Genomic DNA, 24,950 nt, shown 5'->3' with positions numbered 1-24,950 from the left:
ACATTAAATCAATATGTGAACAATTCTTGTTTTGAATTCCTTATGAGTCAAGATCAATTTTCTTTTGAAACCACATTTTGCAATCCAGTATAATCCTGAAATCCCAACTAACAATAATTAAGGTGCTCTAGACATAACTGACCTTGGACAACCAGTGTGTGTGATTCAAAACAAGATGTAAACTACTTACTCACCATGCAAAATGCAACAATTCAGTATTCTATATGTAGGCACAAAAATAATGGGTCTAATGCATTGCTGTTCAGATTACAAAGTTTTCCCAAACAAGCGCATTCCTGTTCCCAATGGAGTCAATGGTCCAACTCTCACTGACTCCAATGGGAAGAGTTTAGGTCCCAAATGTCACTGAATGCATGTTACTAAATTTCACCATAATTACCAGTACCACTTTATTATTTAACAATTATATAATGTATCTGATAAATAATACTATATGTTGTATGATATATAATACATAGATATCAGAACAGTCTGTGTTCTGAAGATTTTACAGTCTAGATGACAGTCAAGATCACTGAGATCCAGTGGATGGAGTTACCATAGACACTATCCCACTTGTGGCCCTATATATGTGAGTATTAGCCATATTTGTCACAAACTTCCAAATCTAGCCAGTATTTCATTAAAAGAAAAAATCCTGAGACAATGATAATAAACAGCATAAAAACTGTAATGAAACTCAGCAATTTAAGATTATTACTGTACCTTTTTTTCTACTTGACCATTATTTGAACATACAGTATCACGGTAATGCTGTCCCATACTTTTTTCAAGCAGAGTTTTCCTTATGCATTTCATTAATTCATCCATCAAGAATAAAAATCATATCAGTATTCTTACCTAAAACATCTAGTCCAAGAGTTTTTGCTAGACCTCTCACACCATCAGCTCCAAAAATATGGGTCTCATGTTTACATTTTGGGCACTGGAAAACACTCATATTTTGCACAAGCCCCAAAACCTGTTAAGTTAAAAAAGAATGTTCAAACCTGGAGTCTTAGTATCAATGCTGGTATATTATATCTATCCGCATATGGCATCAGAGAAATAGATCTCAAAAAGAGATCTTAAAAGTATTAGTTTAAAATGAATAGACCGTTTTAAACAGTGTCCCCATAGCCCCTAGATTCCTGGCTCAGCAACAAAGTAATTTTGTTTTATTTTTATTTTATCTTCAGTTTATAAATATTAATATATCATATATTTCATATTAATTGCAAGATTGCTGCCTTTCAAGTCAAGATTATGAAGCACATTTGTTACAAAACATCTCTTATGCTACCCAAACTACAGTACTTAACTTGTAAACATCACTTTCTGACATTTCAGTAAATAATTGTTGTATTATATAACTTTGAACCCTGGAGGTTTTATGTGCTGTGTTTTACAGTCTGGTAGTTTAAAGTTTCATTTCATGAACTGTGACATATTATTACAAGAAGTGAGACAAACTGTGGGAGGTAATATCTTTTATTGGACCAACTTTATAAGTTAACTTTATAAACTTGGTCCAATAAAAGACATTACTTCACCCATACTGTCTCTCTAGTATCGTGGGACCAACACGGCTACCACTACATTGCATTACAAAAAGTGTCACAACTGGACCTGTTTTTTAAAAAAAGACATTTTTGGCTATTAGCAGGAAAATATCTTCAAAAAGGAACCCAGATTTGCTATTCTCTCTGAGGAGCAGAGACGCATTTAAAGATCAAAACAATAGAAATAATTATGCAAGGCAGAAACTGACAAAAACTGTGGGATAAAAATCTAATACACACAATTTTGTTGATGCCCAATTTCCAACATCTTCCTTGCAAAAATATGAAGAAAGTTTGTCAACCTGGGCACAAAATCTACTTTTCCATATTTTAGAATGATGCTGATGATAACACTAATCACATTGTGTTTATCTGGCAAACAAAGTTAAGCACTAGGGATGACCAGAATTTTGCAAACCCGCCAGGAATAACTTTCACCCAAATTTGACATGTTATAAGGCTCTGTGGTTTATTAATCAACAGAAAACCTGCACAATCTTAGCTTCATGTTGCAAAGTCAACTGTTATATATTAAAATTCTATAAACAGACAATAAATAGATCACCTAGATACTATAGCCAAAATTTCCAAATTTCAGAGTGAAAGTTTCAAGATACTGAGGGCCTTTGAAAATTTCACCTTGATTTCCTAAACTTCGGCATCTGAATAAAGTGGCCTGTTTTTTAGAAGTGCTGATCATCTAGTTTCCACTGAAGTTAATGGGAGCTGCAGGGGTTCAACACCACTAAAAATCAATCACATTACTTAGGTTGCTATTTATAATAAGCACTCAAGTTTGAAAATACTGGCCAATGTAAAGAATATGGAGAGAGGAATATAAACAGGTAAACATGTTATTTTTACTTTATAGCACATAACTGTGCTCAATGTGCAATCAAATACAACATAAAAAAAAGTGAATCAGCTTTGCTGAACTGGCTTTTCTATACCTGCATTTGGTGTTCTGAATTTTTCACATGGTAGCATAGGTTTACTATTTAGAGCTTTCAGCAGATTTAAATCAGGACATTTTTACTCTCAGTTCTTTGTCTGGGAAAGATTACAGCTGTTGCAGGGGAAGCACATTCAGTTTCTAATGGAAGGCACAGGGAGAGAGGAAGAAAGACAACTGTTTTACAGAGCTCTCTGTAGCCAATGTAAGTGCTCTGTTGATGGACTCCTAAACGAGTGATATCATAACATGGGGATTTAAATGTGTGTGTAAACTTGAAACTGAAAGATAACGAAGTAGGATGATTCTTTGAGATTTGAGAGACATCTCCCAAGGGAGGAGGGAAGGGGAGAATAAGATGATTTACCCAATTAAGTATGTCTATTCCTCACACCTTGCAAAAAAAACCTTGCATTTGTCGTACAAACGTACTCACCCATTTTCAGGCACCTAGCTTTTTAAATTTCTGTAGTCCTCTTACAGTACATGAACACTGCACACTTCTTTTGGTGACATTTAGAGTACCTACCTGCATAGCCCACAAAGGATGGATATCAAATTGCAGTGTAGCCAGTGAGGCATGGCTTAGGCAAACAAAGACACACCTGAAGGGCCTGGGTATGTATGTGAGTACATCCCCAACACGCTCTCACCCAACCCATGCCACTGATATTTTTAGCAGTATAGCATCCCACTGCCTCCCCACTGAAGCCTTTCCCTGCTGCAGGAAAAGACTTCAGGGGGGAAAGGCATGGACACCTCCCACTGCTGGAGCCCTTCCCCACAGCGGGGAAAGACTGTGGCAGCAGGGACCCTCTTCTCTGCCAGACCCTTTTCACTGCCAAGTACAGCTGCACACTTGGATGCAGCCTACTTTTCACTGCGGTAAGTAGCGACATGTACATTACACACCATCAGCAATGGTGTGTAGTGTATAGTGTAGACACAGCACTGAAGCATTAAAAAAAAAACTGGTCACAAAAAGCGATGTTGTCTTACAGGGCTATCAAAATTCAATAGGCAATCACAAAACAAAAGATTTGTTAATTGCTTTATCCACCCATGGAGAAGTACATGCAGAAGGCCTTGTCTCATTGGTTTGAATGCTGGAAGAGGGAAATAAAAATAGCTAACATGAAGATTTTTCTTCTCTTTGCAAGTCTGGACTCTAAAAAAGGCTGGAGCTAAGAAACAAAAAGCAGAGATCCCCATGGTCGACATGGTTAAGCTCTAAAAAGACATTCAGTGGTGACAGATTACTTAATCTCTGTCACTTTTTGAATCAGACTCAAACTAATTTGTGTATATATGCTTGCTTGCTTGAACCTGTAAATAACTTTTATTTCTTCTTTCCTAATTAATAAACCTTTGGTTAGTTTATTACAATATTGGCTACAGGCTTTGTCTTTGGTGTGAGATCGAGAGTACAAACTGGTCTGGGGTAAGTGACTGGTCTCTTGAAACTGGGAGCAACCTGAATGTTTTGTGATTTTTGGTGTATGTGACCATTTATCAGTAAGCCCAGCTTGCCTGCGTGGCAATTGTGAAAGTAGAATGAATTAAATTGTAAAAATAAGAATGGATTAAAGAAATGTTTTATGTACCTTTAAGCAGAAATAAGAAATGTTGAAATACAGGTGCCAGGAAAAGAAACATTAGGCATAAACAAGCGTGCTAATGGCGAAACATTAACAGAAGATCGGTAATAGTTAGTAAGGAAATAAGATATGCATGCCTAGCCCAGGTAAACTTATCAGATTCTGCTTCCTTTGTTTTCTTGTTAAGTGCTCACCCTTTTATCTGTATAAAAAAGATAGTTTGTGTCTTGCATGGTGCTCACATTATCTGGGTGTTATTGGCGGAGCGCTGCGCTAATAAAACAGAGTGGTCTGACAAATTGTGAGTCCTGATTCTAACTTTGACACAAGATAGACTGGAGAACCCAAGGGGACTGTCTGGGATTCCATGGTAAGACTGTTAAAGTGATCTAGAGGTTCATGTTTGTTACTGGGTTGGTGAAATCTAACTGTAGAACATAGCACCAGCTAGGGGGGTCTGCCCTGCTTTTGACAGTCTGCCCTGAGATTGGCACTCTCGATCATAAGTCACTCCAGATGGCGTGACAGACACACAGTCCCTTAATGCCTATGCCACACGCTCATTTTTACATTCCTTCTACATTATTCTTGTCTATCATCTACCTAGTAGTGTATTTTAATATATAAATGGCTCTTTCTGAATATCAGCAGAGCTTTGGAATACTGGACTGTTCACTCTCAGTGTGAAATATTATGCAGAGTCCACTTTCTCACTTAGGATTCTCTTATTTATTTTTACAGTTATTAACTAAGTTGTTATTTTTATTATTTGGGTTATTGTAATGCCTAGGAGCCCTAATCACAGACCAGGACCCCCTTGTGCTAGGCGCCGAACTAACACAGTTTGCCCCACAAAGCTTACAATCTAAATGTAAGACAAGAGACAAGAGATGGATACAGCCAGTTGGGGGAGTACAAGGAAACAATTAGATAATATTGGTCAGGATGACAGGTTGTGGTCTCAGCACACCAGTGGCATGTTTTTTGCAAGCATTACTGAAAAGAAACATATTAAGGAGGTTTTAGAAGGAGGCTAATATGTTAGTTTTCTGGCTGGTCATGGGAAGCTCTTCCCAAGCATGATGGGCAGCATGGGAGAAAGCAAAAAAGATGTCTGTTTGAAAATTTAACAAACAAGTGTGTCAAACACCATTTTCACATGGATATTACTGTGGGTTTACAATTCCTTCTGGTTGAAATTTGTTCTTCAAAGTACTGGTGTAAGAGGAACCAATATAGTAAAATTGGAAATGAAATGATTTAATAAATTTGAACAGCAGCACCTCAAAAGATAGATTTTATGATTTTGTGGGGCTTTTGTGCGCTATAATTATAAACTTAAAAGTCTGATGTTTTTTCCCCAGATCAAATTTGTCAGTTCATTAGCTCACAATATGCATTAATCAAAATGACTATTTTAAAAAGATATTATAATTTATATAAACATTTTTATCACTCTGATGTATTTGTTAATATGCATATTGTTGCATTCGTAAAGAAAGAAAGAAAGTGAAACTTCACTATTATCCTCAAAGTTTTTAAATCCACAGACCGAAAGTAATACGTCTTGCTAATTAAGACTGTAGTTAAGACTGTAATAGCTCTCATCTCCCTGTTCAAATAACAGAGCTGAAAAAGTTACAAAGTGGCCTTTACAGTCTATACAAACTATTCCATAAATATGTATGAATCTAATTCCACTCCCTACTCCTTTGTGAGCTGAGCCTCATAGTAAATTCTCTGGCAAATCTAGTTCACAAAAGATATAGAAACTAGTGTGAATTAAATCCCTTTCAGAAATGGTGCTGCCTGTGGGATGGGAGAAAAGGATAACTACATAGTATTCCATCAATAGAAATTTCATATGCTGGAGAGAGGCCCACAGAGAAATAATGGGAAATAAATAAAGAAATTGGCACCTTAACCCAAACTCCTTATCTCCTACAGTCCCTGAGCATCTTACCAGGTTCTGTTAATCTTTTGGTAACACTATGGGGCATCTCCTCCAACTGGATACTTGGGTGAGGTACCTTTAGCCATTTTCTGCCTCTCTCAAGAAGTCAGAAGTTAGTTTTTTCCTTGTATCAGAAAAGTACAATACTGCAATAACCAATAAAAAGTTTGACATCCAAAATTGTCTAAAATAAAACTAAAAGTATTTAGAAAATTGAGAGAAGATTAAAACAGCAGCTAAATGATAGTAAAATACACACATCTAAACCCACATCTGGATTCACCTAAGAGGGTCAAAACCTTTTTAGTTACAGGAGATAAAGTTAGAATGAAAACCTTTCATTACATCTTTAGAAATCTTGAGGGGAATCCGGGCTCTACTGAAGTCAATGGGAGTTTTGCTATTGACTTCAAATGGAGCCAGGATCACCCTCCCACCTCCGTGTTTCAACGGTCCACTTCCAAAACGTTTACCAGTCAGCATTTCAACTTCTCAGATGTCCAGTTGACTGGCGTCAGTGACCACTCATGTGCCTCTTCTTGCTCAGCAGCCCTTCACCCCAAGTTACTTTGGCCTGGCCAGATTCTACTTGTACTACATTTGCAACTGAATCATCGTTAAATTCAAAGTACAGGATGTAGTAAGGACATTGGACCAAGACTCAGCAGACTTGGATTCCAAGTCCCTCTCTGGGCTGCCACAGATTGCCTGTGTGACTTTGGGAAAGTCACTTCATGTGTCTTTGCTTCAGTTCACCATTTACAAAATGGGGATAATAACACATCCTTTCCATCCCTCCTCATCTGACTGTAAACAATTCAGGGCAGGGACTGACTCTTACTACATGCATTGGTCCTCTAGGTGCTACAGTGATACAAAGAAATAGCCAGATAGACAACAATATTAGTACAGTTAAAAGAAAATACACCTCGGATTCTTTCTCCAGTACAACAGCCAATTGTATATATAGCTGGCCTTTGGAACCTGTGAAATCCACATCTTCTACCAATCTGAACATCCTGGAAGGAGGATTTCAGCTTTATTAAAACTAAACGAGTTAGTCCTTTTCCTTTCAGAGACAGTCTTGAAAACAAAAACCAACAGAAACCGATCTCTAAAGTTGAAAGCACTTCACTGATTTTTCCTAAATAGTACAAATTATTCATGGATTTCCCCACCAGCTGCCCTGTGCTGGCCTTTGGGGTTCATGAAAACCACAGCCACAGATTCTTAGATTTAGGCTAGATTCCAAAAATTCACAGCTATGGGAGGCAGTGTCACACTGCAGCAGCGCCAGTGCAACAGAGGCAAGCACACTCCCTGCCAAGTGAACGCCACCAGTTGAACTGGCTCCTCTGCTCACAGCGAGTGTGACTGCTGCCCACAGCAGGTAGAGTTCAAGACAATAAGAGGGCACATGATCTTCTAATGGAGAAGCAATGGGACTTAAAACAAGAGATTCTTGCATTGTAATTCTGTCTACAATACGGATACACCTCTATAACTTTGGTCAAATCATTTAATCTTTCTGGTTTAGTATCCAATCTGTAAATACTTCGGACCTAAATATCTGGGGGTTAATCGGTTAATGTTTGTAAAAAGCTATCATAATGTTTGTATGATAAAATTCACCAGAATACATGCAAAATCCTTCAATTGCTTAGGGTTTATCAGCCCATAGGCCATCTACTTATCTGGAAAGCTGTCCCTTATCAAATTCTGTTAGATGGTGGTAACCATGCATGGATTCCAGTGCAAGCAGGTGGCCTCCATTTCTGCAGCAGGCCACTACAGTTTCAAAGGACTGGTCTACACTGGGGGAGGCAGGGAGGAAATTGATCTAAGATACACAACTTCAGGAAGGTGTTCGGGGATCAATTTATTGCGTCTATTCGAGACGCGATAAATCAATCCCCAATAGATCACTCGCTACCCGCCGATCCGTCGGGTAGTGTGGATGTACCCAAAGATTCCACCTCTTCCAGCAATTCCAGGCGCCAGGGCAGAACAGTCAACGGGCCCCCAGCCTGTGCAGACGCCATCCGCCTGACATTTGGGCGGTGTTGCGCTGGTACTGGCTGATGCCCAGTGAGCTCCTGGCTGTGCTGCTGGGGGTGCACTTCCAGCATAGCCATGGCTTCCACATGCCTGTCCAGCTGCCTTCACTGCCGCTGGTAACACCCCATGCACGCCTAGGAACCACAAACTCTATGTAAATTAAGTCTCGTGTTTGGGCTGCATGTCAAAAAATCATCTAATCCCCCTAAAATCATCACACTTGCTCTACCCATTGCACTACAAATGTGGACAGGAGTTACCTTTAAAACAGAAGTAAATGTGATGCCTGTGTTCAGGTGTGGCTGGAAAAGTTTATTGTTTCTCAAAAAAGGAAAAAGCAAGGTGAGAAAAGAGAGTAGACAAGGTGTCACAAACAGATAGTTAATGGTTAATGTCTCTTTTGCCTGTAAAGGGTTAACAAACTCAGTGAACCTGGCTGACATCTGACCAAAGGACCAATCGAGGGACAAGATACTTTCAAATCTTGATGGAGGGAAGTCTAAGAGGGACCAGACATGCAACCAGATCGGTCTCCATTCTTTCTAAAACAGTCTCTCATATTCATTATAGTAAGTACTAGCTAGAAAAGGCAGATTAGTCTTTTGTTTGTTTTCTTTATTTGCAAATGTGTATTTTGCTGGAAGGCTATTTTACCTCTGTTTGCTGTAACTTGTATCTTAAGCTAGAGGGGAGGGAGTCCCTCTAGCCTATATAAGCTAAAGACCCTGTAAACATTTTCCATCTTGGTTTTACAGAGATAGAAAAAATAAAAAACTTTCTTTAATTAAAAGCTTTCTTTTTTAAAAACCTGATTGATTTTTTCCTTGTGTAAGACCCAAGGGGATTGGGTCTGAACTCACCAGGGATTGGTGGGGGAAGGTTAATTTCTCTCTGTTTTAAGATCCAAGGAGTTTGGATCAGTGTATCTCTCAGGGAAAGTCTGGGAGGGGGAAGGAGGGGGAATGGTTTATTTCTTTCTGTTTTAAGACCCAAGGGGTTTGGGTCTTGGGTCCCCCCAGGGAAGGTTTTGGGGGACAGGAAGTGTACCAGACACTGGAATTTCTGGTTGGTGGCAGCACTATCAGGTCTAAGCTAGGAATTAAGCTTAGAAGGGTACATGCAGGTCCACACTTTTTGGACGCTAAAGTTCAAAGTGGGAATAATACCTTGACACAAGGCCACAAAACATGGGAAGACCTGGTTGCTCTTTTCAGAGCCCATCCTACTAAGTACCTTCAACTTCCACTGAATTTGGTAGGCACTGAGGTTACCCAGCATCTTGCAGGATTGGTTTCCATTGGACTTCCATTTATGATCAGAAATGAAAAGGCCAGCAAACTAGTCTGAGTGATAGAACCATGGCATACAGATTGTTTCATTTACCAAAACTCATACCAAGGTCAGACTGAAGGAGCTGAGCCAATCTTAATATTCATTCCTCTTAGAAAAAGCTACTCACACTATAAGACCAGAGTAAATATGGTCAACTTTCTTTAAAATAATTTGTCATAAACCTACAAATATATAAAAATTATATGAAAAACAGGCTTAGCATAACATGTTACACCTATGTACTGCAGGCACTATCAGAAAAAAAAATCTTCATGATCTTAACATATGCTTCTTTCATCAGACTTAATGGTAAATGTCAATTTAAGATAAAAAACAGATGTTATATACTACATTTCTGTCATATGTTTTTATTACATCTTGCAATGGCCCTCACTTGGGGTCTGATTGGGAAGCATGGCCTAGTGCTCATGGCCACAACCCCAGACTGCCAAAGGGGTTGTGAGGAGCCCAGGCCCTCTCACTCTACCAGGTTCCTACACACAGCTCTTTGGGTTACCAGTAATCTGGCGACCAAGACTGCTTAAGGCTGTCCTCCCTGGGTCTCTGTCTCTCATCTTCCCCTCTGGGGTCAGCTCAGTCCAAGGCCGCCTCCTGGTGGGGAAATCCAAATCAAAAGAAGTAAGAGGGAGTTATAATGTCCAAGGTCACAGAATACTTCCCTCTCTGGTTGTCTCTGGGGTGGGTTGTCCCTTCCCTCAAGGAAGACTCCTTTGGGCAGCAGTGTCAGAGCCTTTAGGCTTCCCTCTGCTCTGCGGAGCTATAGGCTGCAGGTCAAATAAGCCACCCAAATATGCTAATTCCTCCTGCAAATGGAGCATTTCCTGCAGGTGTGGCAGGGCGGGGCTGGCTGAGCCCAAAATGATCTCTTAACCCCTTGTTGCACAGTGTGGGGTTTGTACACCTCATCACACATCTCTAGCACAAAATGCAACAGATATTTTATACTTTGAAATTTTTGTTACTAAAAAGTTGATGTAGATGTACATATTTCGGCAGTCAACAAATGACATTCACATTTATTGAACCGATTCATGTATTTTCTTTGTTAAGATATCCTGTGAATTAAAAATCAAGTAAAGGCAATAATTTCAACATTTCTGTCTCAGTTTCTATTAAAAGTAAATTAGGCACTAAAGAAATTTCTACTTTTTAAAACAGAATATAAATGTTATCTAAATAGGTAATGGAGAAAATGTGCATCGCCAGAGAGAACTTTTTAAGGAGAAGATTGAAAAAAAAATAACGAGGTGTACAGGATGCTTTCCTTTTTAATTAATGCTTAAAATTAGCAGGTATTTGAATCTGCACGTTTCTTTCCATACTTTTATTCCTTATGAAAAAAACATTTCTTTGTGGTCATATTCCAGAATGCAATACTTTGTTATTTAGAAACTTGTATTATGGTGTCAAGTTCAAAACACAATTTAATCATATGTTTTCTGAAAAACACTATTTGATTATTTACCTAGTTAATATTTAAACAATGCTTATCTTTTTTGTTCAGACATTAGAATTCAATATCAAGTCCTTTCACTGTGAACTTATTAAGCTTTTGATTTTACATTTTAAATGTTAAATTTAAAAATTAAATTAAAAACGTTACAAGACTATAATTAAAAGATTCATAGAATACTGACATACAGGAAATTCAGTTACCCTGTCAAATTTTCCCAAATTCCCTACAGATATTACTGAGGTTTCCAAACTTTGTGTGATCTCAAATATTGGTGCCACTACATATGCTACAGCAACTAGCTCGAATAAGGTAAATTAAAGATAAAGGCAGACCTCAGCTGGTTTCACTGATCTGTATTAAAATCAGCTTCTTGATGTACTGTAATGTTGTACTGTATTTAATGCTTTTTTTGTACGTTGTTCCTAGGTTCTCCCTCTTAACAGTAATTTACAATTCATAGGCCTGATCCTAACACACTAGATCATGCTGCCTCTCAAGATATTGAACTCAGTGGGAGTTGAAAGAGCTCAGCACCTTGTAAAATTTGCTCCATTACAGCAATCAGCAACAAAGAGTCTCAGCAAGATAGATTTGTACCAGGATAGATCCCCACAGAGAAGAAGGATGATTGATATTAGCAGTAATGAAACTTAATGAAACATCTAATGAGTAATTGTTTCTTGTACGTAAGTGAGGCAAAGATGCTGGATTGTTCTTTTCCCTTAAATATTAAAGTAATTTATGGCATCTACAAATGCTGAGGAGGTGCAGGAGAGAGAGGCAAATGCCTGAGCATCATGTTAAGATACACATACCATACACAGGTGAACATACCATGAACAAGACACGCATACATACACACTTGCCACATATATTTTTAGCCTCAAGCGCTATCAGTAATCTGGGGGGCAACTTTTTTTATTTTTGTATAGGGATTTACTTAAAGACCCATATTAACTCTTGTTCTCCAAAACTATTGCTTCCACTGATCCACAGTACAGGAGTTGGCCACATGGCCACAGAACCTTTTAAGAAGTAAATGGCACAGGCATAGATATTACATTCTTACAATCCTTCTCCATTTCCAGAATTCTTAGGCCTGGTCTACACTAGTTGGTTATTTCAGAATTAGCCGAGTTAATTAAAAAAAAAAAAAAAAAAGATTCCGTCCAAACTGTTTTCTTTTTTTTTATTATTATTTAAAGGGCACTTTACTCCGATTTCTGTATTCCACCTCGGCAAGTAGAGTAGTGCTTAAATTGAGATTGTAATCCCAGGTTCAAGATATTGTGGAAGCAATTCGATGTTATTGGCCTCTGGGAGCTATCCCAGAATGCTCCCTTGTGACCGCTCTGGACAACACTCTCAACTCCAATGCACTAGCCAGGTGGGCAGGAAAAGCCCTTGGAACTTTTGAATTTCATTTCCTGTTTGGTCACCATCAGCACAGGTGACCATGAGCACAGTCCACCATCACAGGCGACCATGCAGAGTCTACCATCACAAGAGACCACGCAGTCCCGGATTCGCAGACGGGCTCCAGCATGGTCCAAATGGGAGGTACTGGATCTCACTGCATGTTGGAGAAACTAATCTGTTATGGCAGAACTACTTCCAAAAAAAGGAATATGTACACTAAAGTCTCCAGGGCCATGACAGAAAGAGGCTACTCCAGGGACACAGAGCAGTGTTGAACAAAAATCAAGAAGCTCAGGCAAGCGTACCAAAAAGCCAGGGGGCGAATGGGCTCTCTGGGTCACAGCTCCATGTATGCCGCTCGTACCACACGCTGCATGCAATTATGGAGGGTGATACCACCACTACTCCACCACTGTTCGTGGACACCTGCAAGGGGGGAGTTGCACAGAGCAAGGAGGATAAGTTATTGGAGGACGAAGAGGAGGACGATGACAACAGTGCACAGGCGGCAAGTGGGGAATCCGTTTCTCCCCCTAGCCAGGAACTATTCTTAATGCTGGATCTAATAGCCTCCTCCCCACTCTCAAGGAGCGGGGAGGCTACGGGGACCCACACACTCAACCCCAGAGGATTGCCCAAGCAGCAGAAAGCTGGCATATGCGAATTTTTGATTTGGTTTATGGACTTCTCCTTCCCTCCTCCTCCTCCCCCAACCCAATACACACCCCTCCCTCGGTCTACCTTCTGATTTATCTCAGTGCGTTGTGCAAGAAATAATAAAGAACGGTTTTTAAACAATTGTGACTATTTCCTTTCAGATATATAGGGAGCAGGTAACTTTAAGAGAAACAAACAACTGTCACATCATACCCTGGCCAGTCATGAAACAGGCTTTCAAAGCTTGTCTGATGCGCAGCCCACGCTCCTGCGCTCTTCTAATTGCCCTGTTGTCTGGCTGTGCAAAATTGTCCACCAAAGCGTGTTGCCTCAACCTCCCGCCCTGCCATAAACCTCTCCCCCTTACTCTCTCCACAGATATTGTGGAGCACACAACAAGCAGCAATTACAATTGGAATATTGGCTGTGCTGAGATCTAACCAAGTGAGTAAACTGCGCCAGCGCGCTTTCAAACATCCAAAAGCACATTCTACCACCATTCTGCACTTGCTCAGCCTATAGTTGAACTGCTCCTTACCACTGTCCAGGGTGCCTGTGTACAGCTTCATGAGCCATGGCATTAAGGGGTAAGCTGGGTACCCAAGGATAACTATAGGCATTTCAACATCCCCAACAGTAATTTTCTGGTCTGGGAAGTAAGTTCCTTCCTGCAGCTGTTCAAACAGACCAGAGTTCCTGAAGATGTGAGCGTCATGCACCTTTCTTGGCCATCCCATGTTGATGTTGGTGAAACGTCCCTTGTGATCCACCAGTGCTTGCAGCACCATGGAAAAGTACCCCTTGCCTTTTATGTACTGGCCATCCTGGTGTGCCGGGGCCAAGACAGGGATATGCGTTCTGTCTATTGCCCCGCCGCAGTTCAGGAACCCCAGGGCATTAAAGCCATCCACAATGGTCTATACATTTCCCAAAGTTACTACTCTTGATAGCACCTGGTCAATGACTGTGTTGGCTACTTGCAGCACTGCAGCCCCCACAGTAGATTTGCCCACTCCAAACTGAATCCCAACGGACTGGTAGCTGTCGGGCATTGCAAGCTTTAACAGTGCTATGGCCACTTGCTCCTCAACTGTGAGGGCTGCTCTCATTTTGGTGTCTTTGCGCTACAGGGCAGGGGACAGCAAGTCACAAAGTTCCACGAAAGTGGCCCTATACATACGAAAGTTTCGCAGCCACTGGGAATCATCCCATACCTGCAACACTATGCAGTCCCACCAGTCTATGCTTGTTTCCCGGGCCCAGAATCGGCGTTCCATGGCATGAACCTGGCCCAACGCCATCATGATCTCCCAATTGCCACATGCCGTGCTTCTAGGAACGTCTGTGTCCATGTCCTCATCAGTATAGTAATCACGCTGTCGTCGCTTCCTCGCCTGCTTTTCCAGGTACTGCACATACTGCTGGATAATGCATGAGGTATTTACAATGGTCAAAACTGAGGCGGAGATCTGAGCGGGCTCCACGCTTCCCACACTATGGTGCCTGCATGGGTAATCCTGGAAGGAGGGCACAAAATGTAGGAGAGCTGTTTGGTTCAAGATGGTCAATACAAGGCAAGAAGTGGTTGCCTTCTGTAGCATCTACTGTAGTTTTCACATAGAGAGGAGAAAGTGACGACACACACCCAGAAACACTGGCGAGAATGTTTTTGCCCCATCGTGCACTGGGAGCTTAACCCAGAATTCCAGTGGGCAGCGGGGACTGAGGGAACTGTGGGATAGCTACCCACAGTGCACCGTTCTGACATTCGATGCTAGCCTCGGTACTGCGGACCCACTCCGCTGAATTCACGCACGTTAGTGGGGACACACAACACTGAATGTATAAAATTGATTCAAAAAATTCAAATAGAATAATTTTGAATTAATTTTGTACTGTAGACATACCCTTAGAACTTAAGCTCCAAAGCAGAAGGCCTGGGAGAGGCTCACTGTAGATCTATTGAAGAACATTTGAAGAACAAGGGTTACTGTGGTAAGTAATCTCTTTTTCGCCTTTATGACACAGCCTCTACAGGACCACTCTGTAGATGGCAATCTAGCAGTGACCTCTTTCGGGAGGCCAGATAATTAAAACAATGATTGAACCACTGCTCTCCTAAAACCAGCATGAAAGATGAAAAGGAAATCTAAGATCACTGGAGAAGAACTGGTCAAGGCCTTTGCCTCAGATTTTTTTTTTTTTTTTTTAAATTTCACTGGTTTTTGCTCCTGATTTTCTAAAGTTTGTATGGTTGGTTCTGATTTAATATAAGGAAAAATGATAACCCAGAGAAGTATCTGGTCCAATCCATCAGATTGAAAAACTTTCTCCTGAGAATCTTCTTCCAGTTTCCACTTCAGTATCTAATAGCTTCTCTTCTTTTGTAGAGGAGGAAGATGAGTGGAACCAGGAAAAGACTTTTGAGGTTTCTAATGACTTGCATTTATTGCTTTTGCGGCGTGTAAGAGTATACCTGGCATTTGGTTTCCTGAATATTAGAGCTCTACAAAACCACACAGTCATAATCTTATATGATCTCCTGCCCCCTCTTCCCGCCTATTGCCGCTGCTCTGCCCTGATCCAAAGGGCCAGAGCTAACTAGACTTGTGTTTGGTGCCCCGCCCGAACCAAGGGCTGGGCCCCTTTGACTTTGCCACTGCGCTGCCCTGATCCAAAGGGCCAGGGCTAACTAGAACTCTTACTACCCCGCCCTGCCCCAGGGCTGGGGCTTATTTACTTTGAGAGCCCCGACCCCGGCTAGGGGGCCGAGGCTCTACCCTGTTTGCAGACCCTGTACCCCCCTCAGCACCTGCAGAGGGGCTAAGCCTACCCGGACTGCGGTGTGCTAGGAGGCGCCCTGGCTCCCCGCCGCGCCTGAGAGGGACGAGCCCCGACACGACCGGCTTACAGGTACCACTATTAGAGAAGCAGTAGTGGTAAAAATAATGATATTAAATAAATAATACCAGTGCCTTGGATTTTCCATTTTTTGTAGGCAAGGCACCTGTGTTTCAGTAGTCCAGTACAAAGACATTAATGATGGATTATCTATGATCCAGTCTAAAACTATTTAATTAATGGATACAAATAGACAGGTAAATTCATCTACCCATGAAAATTACAAAGTCAGAGTAACCCTTAAAAATCTCCTAATGAAACATCTAGAAAAAACAGCAAGGTTTCAGCAATTTTCTGCTGAGCAATAGGAAGAGGACCAGAAATTTCATCATCCTTTATATTTCCAAGACAGCCACCCAGTGCAACAAGGAGTTTCAGAGGTGAGAAGAAAAACATGATTTTCAATAGATGAGCTAGTTTTTCATAATATACTTGTTCTTTGGCTCAGGAGCATGGGTGCCAGAAAAAGCACTGAGTATTAAATCTTCATTTGGGTGGAAAATCCCTTAGAGTGTATACTCACTGAGGCACGGATCATGTCCTCCTATGTGTGTTTCTACATCAGCCCTCACAATATTCTGACTTAGGCATCTGGACACTACTGCAAAATAAATATTAAATAAACAACACTGTACACACTGAACTATCATATTCATCTTAGCAGGGCCGGCTCTAGCCATTTTGCTGCCCCAAGCACGGCGGCACGCCGCGGGGGGCGCTCTGCCGCTCGCCGGTCCTGCGGCTCCGGTGGACCTCCCGCAGGCGTGCCTGCGGATGCTCCACCGGAGCCGCGGGACCAGTGGACCCTCCGCAGGCACGCCTGCGGGAGGCCCACCGGAGCCGCCTGCCGCCCTCCCGGCAACCGGCAGAGCGCCCCCCGTGGCATGTCGCCCCAAGCACACGCTTGGTGCACTGGGGCCCGGAGCCAGCCCTGCATCTTAGAACAGCTAATGTTTGGTGGGAACACGAACTTTTAATAGAGTCCTAGAATGTGTCATCTTTCACTTTGGGACCAGCCTGAAGGTGATCACAGCAGACTGAAGGCTGCTCCATGCCACAAAAATGACATCCTCATCATGTCAAACAGTAACAAGCTTGTGATGGGGTATCCATCCCACACAAGGAGAGGAGGTTGTTAGGACAATTAACCTGATAGGTTGCACTTGTGGGAGAACCAGGGACCGAAGGCTAATTAATGATGAAGCCCAGCTGGGCAGGGGCAGGCTGAACTTGTATAAAGTCAGCAAACCGAGACCAGAAGAGGGCTGCAGGGGAAGAGGGCTACAGTCACTCCCTGGAACCAGGGACAGATGTTTGAGGGGGTACAGTTTCTGGGAAGAAGTCACAAAGAGAAGAAGTCATCCAGGGAAATACTGACCAGGTATTTGGAGCAAGCAAACCATAGTTACTACACAGAGGGTACCTGGACTGGAACCTGGAATAGTGGGCAGGCCTGGGTTACTCTACCAGACACTGGGGAAGTGACACAGGATCTGATCTTGGAGCAGAAGACTGTCTGGAAAGGGGAGGACTAGACAGTGACCTGCTGCAGGGCTGAGTCATGAATCATAGATGATTAGGATTGGAAAATATCTCAGGAGGTCATCTAGTCCAACCCCTGCTCAAAGCAGGACCAATCCCCAACTAAATCATCCCAGCCAAGGCTTTGTGAAACCGGGTCTTAAAAAGCTCTAAGGATAGAGATTCCATCACCTCCCTAGGTAACCCATTCCAGTGCTTCACCACCCTCCTAGGGAAATAGTGTTTCCTAATATCCAACCGAGACCTCTCCCACTGAAACTTGAGACCACTGCTCCTTGTTTTGTCATCTGCCCCTCCCCACCCCAGATCAGTCTAGCTCCTCCCCACCCCAGATCAGCCTAGCTCCATCCTCTTTCGAAATTCCCTTCAGGTAGTTGAAGGCTGCTATCAAATCCCATCCCACACACACTCTTCTCTTCTTCAGACTAAATAAGTCCAGTTCCCTCAGCCTCTCCTCATAAATCATGTGCCCCAGCCCCCTAATCATTTTTGTTGCCTTCCACTGGACTCTCTCCAATTTTCCCACATCCTTTCTGTAGTGGGGGGCCCAAAAGGGGATGCAATACTCCAGATGTGTCCTCCCCAGTGCCGAATTAGAGGGGAACAATCACTTCCCTCGATCTGCTGACAACGCTCCTACTAATGCAGCCCAACATGCCGTTAGCTTTCTTGGCAACAAGGGCACATTGTTGACTCATATCCAGCTTCTCATGCACTGTAATGCCCAGGTCTTTTTCTGTAGAATTGCCGCTTAGCCAGTTGGTTCCCCGCCTGTAACAGTGCATGGGATTCTTCCATTCTAAGTGCAGGACTCTGCACTTGTCCTTGTTGAACCTCATTAGATTTCTTTTGGCCCAATCCTCTAATTTGTCTAGGTCCCTACCCTCCAGCATATCTACCTCTCCCCCCAGCTGAGTGTCATCCGTGAACTTGCTGAAGGTGCAATCCATCCCATCATCCAGATCATTAATAAAGATGTTGAACGAAACCAGCCCCAGGATTGACCCCGGGGCACTCTGCTTGATATTGGCTGCCCACTAGGCATCAAGCCGTTGATCGCTGATGATCTAGCCAACTTTCTTACAGTTCATTCATCCAGTCCATACTTCTTTAACTTGCTGGCAAGAATATTGTTGGAGACTGCATCAAAAGCTTTGCTAAAGTCAAGGTATATCACATCCACCGCCTTCCCCATATCCACAGAGCCAATTATCTTGTCTTAGAAGGCAATCAGGTTAGTCAGGCATGACTTGACCTTGGTGAATCCATATTGACTGTTCCTGATCACCTTCTTCTCCTCCAAATGCGTCAAAATGGATTCTTTGATTCTCCCTTTTTTAAAGATGGGCAATATATTTGCTTTTTCCAATTGTCCGGGACCTTCCCCGATCACCATAAGTTTTCAAAAATAATTGCCAATGGCTCTGCGATCACATCAGCCAACTCCCTCAGCACCCTTGGATGCAGTGTGTCCAGCCCCATGGACTTGTGCATGCCCAGCTTTTCTAAATATGCTGGACATGCAGCTTATTTAGAAGTGGGAGCACTGCGAGACCTAGAGGGGATGTGTTGAGAACAGCTGTTGGAAGGAGGGGCATCAGACCTGACTGAAGCTTAATTCCCGGACACAGTCAAAAAGAGGCGCTCAATAGTGAATAAATCCCATGACAAGGCCAACACCTGAAATGTTGTCTAAAGCACTGTATACCTAACTTTGTTATTTTAGTTTTCCAGAAATGGTCCCTACACCTGAGCCAAGTTTGACTCTAGATCCAAACCTCAAAACATGTTCCAATTTGGGGCGTTTCTTCCCTAAAAACAACATGAAAATCTAAAGGGAAAGTAACTTTTTTGTGCAAACCACTACCCCGTCACCAGCAAAGGAATATAGTACACATACATAGAAGGCTGATTTATAATCCAGTCTATTTGGGACTATAAGGTCATTTTATTTTAGAACATCAAGTGGTATTGTGATCACAATTAAATTCTTCTAAAACAGATTCTTTCCATCATCCTGTTAAAACAAGCAAGCAGGCTTCTGCCTTTTATATCACAGGCTAGAGAAATATACTAGTTTTTAAGTTTTACCGAAACAGAATTTGTGAAATTCAGTAGTTCATTTAAAAAATTCACCTGTCTCCATAATTTAGAAATGTTTCACTTTTTGGAAGAATTCAATATATTTCTTTCTATTTTTACTTACAGGCACACGGACTTTTCGAAACATCTCAGCTCCTTTGCGTGCATCCAGTAAAGCAATGTCTTGTGGAGTGGAAACAATCACTGCCCCTGGGAACAGAAAACATAAAATTAGGTTTAAAATTTATACTCAATTATACTATCAAGCTTATTTTGGAGTATTTTACTTCACTGAAGAAAAAGTAGCTTCTTTATATACTTATAGAATCATAGAATATCAGGGTTGGAAGGGACCTCAGGAGATAAAATATAGGAAAAAAAATGATGAAGAGTTTAGTTTTACATTATAACATGACTGGAACCAAGGTTCCCAAATTATGGTACAGAGAATTAAAAAACCAACATATGCTTTCTAATATTATTTTTCTATGTAAACAATTGTTGTAGTTGCTATACTATTGGGAGGGAAAGGGAGTGGCCCATGCAATCACAGAAGGGAAAAGAGATGTTCCATGAAACAATATGTTCATAAAAATGTGGTCCACTATACAAAAAAGTTCGAGAACCTTTGGATAAACAGTAACAATAGCCTATCTTCAAGTAATAAGGCAGACACCCTGTGACCAGCCTAGCTTTGTGGCAGGGTTATGCCAATTAATACAAGTGATCTATGGTCATGAGCCTGCAACCTTTACACTAGGAATAGTTCCTCTGAGTGCTTTAGGATTTCTCATGTGAACAAGATTACTTGCATGAGTAAGAATTTGTATGCTTTGGCTTTTAGGTTTGAAAGGGGCAAAGAGTGACTCACTGCTCAGGCAGGAGTTTAGACTAAAGATCTGTCTCCAGGCTACTTGCCTACTGATAGCTAGTATTTCCATTATTATTCAATATATAAACACCCACTAGAGCAGGGATCGGCAACCTTTCAGAAATGGTGTGCCGAGTCTTCATTTATTTACTCTAATTTAAGGTTTTGCGTGCCAGTAATACATTTTAACATTTTTAGAAGATGTCTTTCTATAATATCTAACTAAACTATTGTGGCATGTAAAGTAAATAAGGTTTTTTAAAATGTTTAAGAAGCTTCATTTAAAATTAAATTAAAATGCAGAGCCCCCCAGGCCAGGACCCAGGCAGTGTGAGTGCCACTGAAAATAGGCTCATGTGCCGCCTTTGGCACGCGTACCATAGGTTGCCTACCCCTGCACTAGAGCCTAGCAATAGGATTTGCCTCTGAGTACAATTTAAAGCATTTTACAAAAGTTGCTATCAAGGCTGCTGATTACTATGCTATAATGTTCCTGGATTAATACATTCTGAAATGATGTGAACAATACCTTTTGCATTCACTTGTAACAGTAACTCCTACATGTTTTTGGGTAAGAAGCACTACTATATAAGTCTGGATTAAGAATGTCTTCATGATTTTCCTTATTCCGAAAAAAGAATGTAGTGTGAAAGATCACAGTTTGGAAGAATTGTTTAGCTCTAGTTTCATAAATAGTACCAAGTCTCTCAAATATTTGTTACCACAATTCTCTTATACAATCATATTGACCTACAACCACAGGAAAAATATGCCAGACTTCACATTTAAAACAATTGAAAGTTACAGTTTTACACATATAAAATAATCTAAGAGGGGCAGAGTAACATTACGTATTGAAAAGTATATGCAATTTGCTAAAGAAATATAATTTTCCTATTGTACTGTGATGCCACTGTTCTCCAATAATTCCCAATTTTTTCTATTCGCTCTAAGAATTTTATCTTCTAAAATATTATTGCATATTCACAAATACATTTTATATGTACAGATATTAGTAAAATATTTTCAATTAAAAAAACAAATTAAAAAAGATTCCCTCCTCATTCCAACTCTGTGGTGTGGAAACCGATCAACATTTCATATGTAATTTATTTACACTCTGAAAATTTACATAATAAGCTTTTTATATTCAAATATTCCAATAAAAATTAATTTAAAGGCATACATAGGAAAAAAAACAATTACTCTGTAATCAAATGAAGAAACTAAAATTGTCCTTGTTATAAATAACAAAAGTAGTAAATTCCTAAAGGGGAAAATTGTATTAGATGCTTTCATGCCTTGCCACACATGAGGCAAGCTGTGTTTCCATCTCCATCTAGTGTTATGTTTCTTGCTCCATTGTAGTCTACTTCCATGAGAGAGACATCTTTCTCAATGGTTTTCTTATGTCATGTTCTCCTCCTCTTTTTCATCTTCAACCAAGTGATATTGTGTCATGGGTTTGTCTAGAAATAAGGGTTTTTTTACATCTGTACAATATGCCCAAACCACTTCAGCCTTCTTTCTCAAATCATTGTCTTTGCATCAGCATTAGTTACTATTTATTCCACCAATGGACACCAAGTATTCTCAGCAAGCATCTATGCTGGAATGCATCAAGTTTCCTGCTATGGGCTTCAGCTATTTGCCCAGTTTCAAAAGCATGTAACAATACCGGTATCATAACATTGTACAATTTTGTTTTGGTTCTTGTGTGAGTCTCCCTGTTTTTCCAAATATTTGCCAGTCACAGAAAAGCTCTACTTATTTTCCCAATTTTTGCTTACACCTCCTTACAGAGTTGGCACTCAGCACTAACTGTGCTTCCAAGGTATACAAAATCACTAATAATCCTGTAGTCTTCACTATCAATCACATAAGCACCATCAATGCTGACTCCTCTTTCAACAATCATGACTTGCATTTTCTTTTGGCTTATTCTTAAACCTACTTTAGCACCCTTACTTTTAACATTGATAGTTATCATTTTCATGGCATCATAATCCATCTCCAACATGTCATCTGCAAATTCAAGAGCTTAAAGTTTTCTTCTGCTCCACATAACTCCTGTATCTTCCTTTGATGTTGCTCTATCATAATGCAGTAAAGAAAGGGTAATAAAATGCCACATTCCAGTGTTGATATCAAACCAATCGGCCTGTGTCTCTCTCTCACAGCATTTTGACCTTCATAAAGCATCTTGATCAGTGACACTGTTTCTAGGAAACTCTTTTGTTGCAAGATCTTCCTCAGCAACTCTCTATGAATGCATTCAAAAGCCTTGGTGAACTCTATGAAGCCCAAGACTAACCTTCTATCATAGGAGAGCCCTTTCTCAATCAATCGTCTCAGGATAAAGATGTGATCTACACACAATCTTTCTGGTCTAAAGCCTGCTTGCTCATTACAGTTTTTCATCTATGTCCAGTCTGACTCTGTTCCACAACATACTGCAAAACACTTTTCTGGGTACTGAAAATAATGTTATTCCTCATAAGTTATCGTATGCTGCTTCCTTTTTTAATATTTTACTGATCACACCTTTCTTCCAATCCTCTAGGGAAAGTTCTTTTTCCAAAAGTATATTACAAATTAATATCCAGATCCATCCTTTTGAAGGTGTGCCTTGAGGAGAAAACCCATTGTCTAGCTGATTACCTATTCACAGTCTCCTCGAAATCCAAAATGGAAAAGTAAGTGACTCAGATTCACAAGTTTGCTTGTTCTGAGCCAAAGTGGTTATGATGTCATCACAGGGAAAACTCTTGGAGGGGTTTAAAGGATTGTTCACCAGCCACAGCCCTTCTTGGAGTCACAGGGCAATCTCAGGTAAGCTTAGTAGTATGTGTGTAGGTTCTTTTATTGGTTTTAATATGTTTTCTCTGTAACACTTTTACTATAAGAATAAGTGTGCTTGCTTATAAAGAATTATGTGGTAACTGAACTGTGGCAATTACACTATTTGTAGCCTTTAAAGAGTAAGCAAAGCACAGAGCCATTATGTTTAGTGAGTCCTTCCTTGCTGGGGAATAACATGGTGTAGGCAGGGAACTGAGCAGCCTGGAAAAAATCTCAGTAAGCAGGGAGAGAGATGTGGGTCTCCGCCCAACAAAGGTGATGGCTGGAGAACTGGAAGTCTGAGAGTGAGTGTCCTTGCCAGACCATGGAGGGGAAATACAGGTGCAACTGCCCTGAACTGTGACAGAGACAACTGTGACTTTGGAAGCATGATGATAACTGCTTACACACCGGGAACAATTTCTTGGAGTTGCCTCTCATTTATGCTTCTTTGGCTTTTCTCACTTTTTTTTTTTTTTTTGTCAAGCTATTCTTTCATCTTTCAGATACAACATCTTTACTTCTAACTTTTTCTGCATACTCCCATTGCAGGGTGTATTGTTGTTTTCCATATTTCAGCTGCTTAATTGCTTTCTCGATTTTCTGCTTTTAAAATTGGACTGGATGGGGAAGACTCCATTCAGGCCACGTCCAGACTAGGGGAGGAAGATCGATCTTAGATACGCAACTTCAGCTAAGTGAATAACGTAGCTGAAGTCGAATTTCTAAGATCGAGTTACTCACCCATCCAGACGGCACGGGATCGATATCCGCGGCTCTCCGTGTCGATTCCGGAACTCCGTTCGGGTTGATGGAGTTCCGGAATCGATGTAAGCGCGCTCGGGGATCGATACATCGCGTCCAGACTAGAAGCGATATATCGATCCCCGAGCAATCGATTTTAACCTGCCGATACAGCGGGTTAGTCTGGACGTGGGCTCAGACCGTATTCAGTACCCTACTCAAGCAGGCAAGATGACATTCACGTGGAGGGAGTTGAATAATCCTTGACAACACCAACTCTAGTGGAATGGGAATTAGTTGACTCAAATTATAAGAGCATGTTTTGTTACAAATCATGATAAATTAATTATCCTCCAGTGTTGAATGATATAGAGGAACAATAGGCTTGCTTTAGAGGTATTTGCTGGAAGCCACCCCAAATCACTTGGATCAAGAGAATCAAGAAAAGAAGGGTGGATACAGCTACACACATAGAAACTGATGGAGGAAAGAAAAGCCTTAAAAAAGAGGCAAGTGTAGGTGACACAATAAGAAAAACAACCAACAATGCAATGGCAGTATCTAGAGCAGGGGTCAGCAACCTTTCATAAGAGTTGTGCCGAGTCTTCATTTATTCACTCTAATTTAACATTTCGTGTGCCAGTAATACGTTTTTAGAAGGTCTCTTTCTATAAGTCTATAATATATAGCTAAACTATTGTTGTATGTAAAGTAAATAAGGTTTTTAAATGTTTAAGAAGCTTCATTTAAAATTAAATTAAAATGCAGAGCCCCCCGGACCGGTGGCCAGGACCCGGGCAGTGTCAGTGCCACTGAAAATCAGCTCGCATGCTGCCTTTAGCATGCGTGCAATAGGTTGCCTACCTCTGATCTAGAGAGACAAAAGTTTTGTCAAAAATGAGAGAAAACAGCTGGATAAAAAAGCAGGAGAAGGTGAAGAAGCATCAGAAAGAGCTGACT

At 41.0% G+C, this 24,950-nt stretch overlaps 1 protein-coding gene across 5 annotated transcripts in view; it reads right to left on the bottom strand.

Moving 5' to 3' along the window:
• NUBPL (NUBP iron-sulfur cluster assembly factor, mitochondrial) overlaps nucleotides 1–24,950 on the bottom strand; it is a 173,385-nt gene that overhangs the window by 23,175 nt on the left and 125,260 nt on the right. For 4 of the 5 annotated variants that reach the window (XM_050953940.1, XM_050953944.1, XM_050953942.1 and 1 more), the window contains 2 exons: nucleotides 19,659–19,744; nucleotides 14,119–14,526 (listed from right to left, as the gene is read on the bottom strand). In XM_050953940.1, the coding sequence (XP_050809897.1) occupies nucleotides 14,134–14,526; nucleotides 19,659–19,744 (479 nt within the window). In that variant the 3' untranslated portion in view covers nucleotides 14,119–14,133. Of the gene's footprint in view, nucleotides 1–861; nucleotides 983–14,118; nucleotides 14,527–19,658; nucleotides 19,745–24,950 lie in introns of those variants that run through there. The other variant, XM_050953941.1, reaches the window with a different exon arrangement.

This window comes from Gopherus flavomarginatus, chromosome 5 (assembly GCF_025201925.1).
Source record: "Gopherus flavomarginatus isolate rGopFla2 chromosome 5, rGopFla2.mat.asm, whole genome shotgun sequence".
Lineage (NCBI taxonomy): Eukaryota > Metazoa > Chordata > Testudines > Testudinidae > Gopherus > Gopherus flavomarginatus.
Note: the sequence above shows the minus strand (reverse complement) of the source record. Positions and strands in the feature narration are given on the sequence as shown.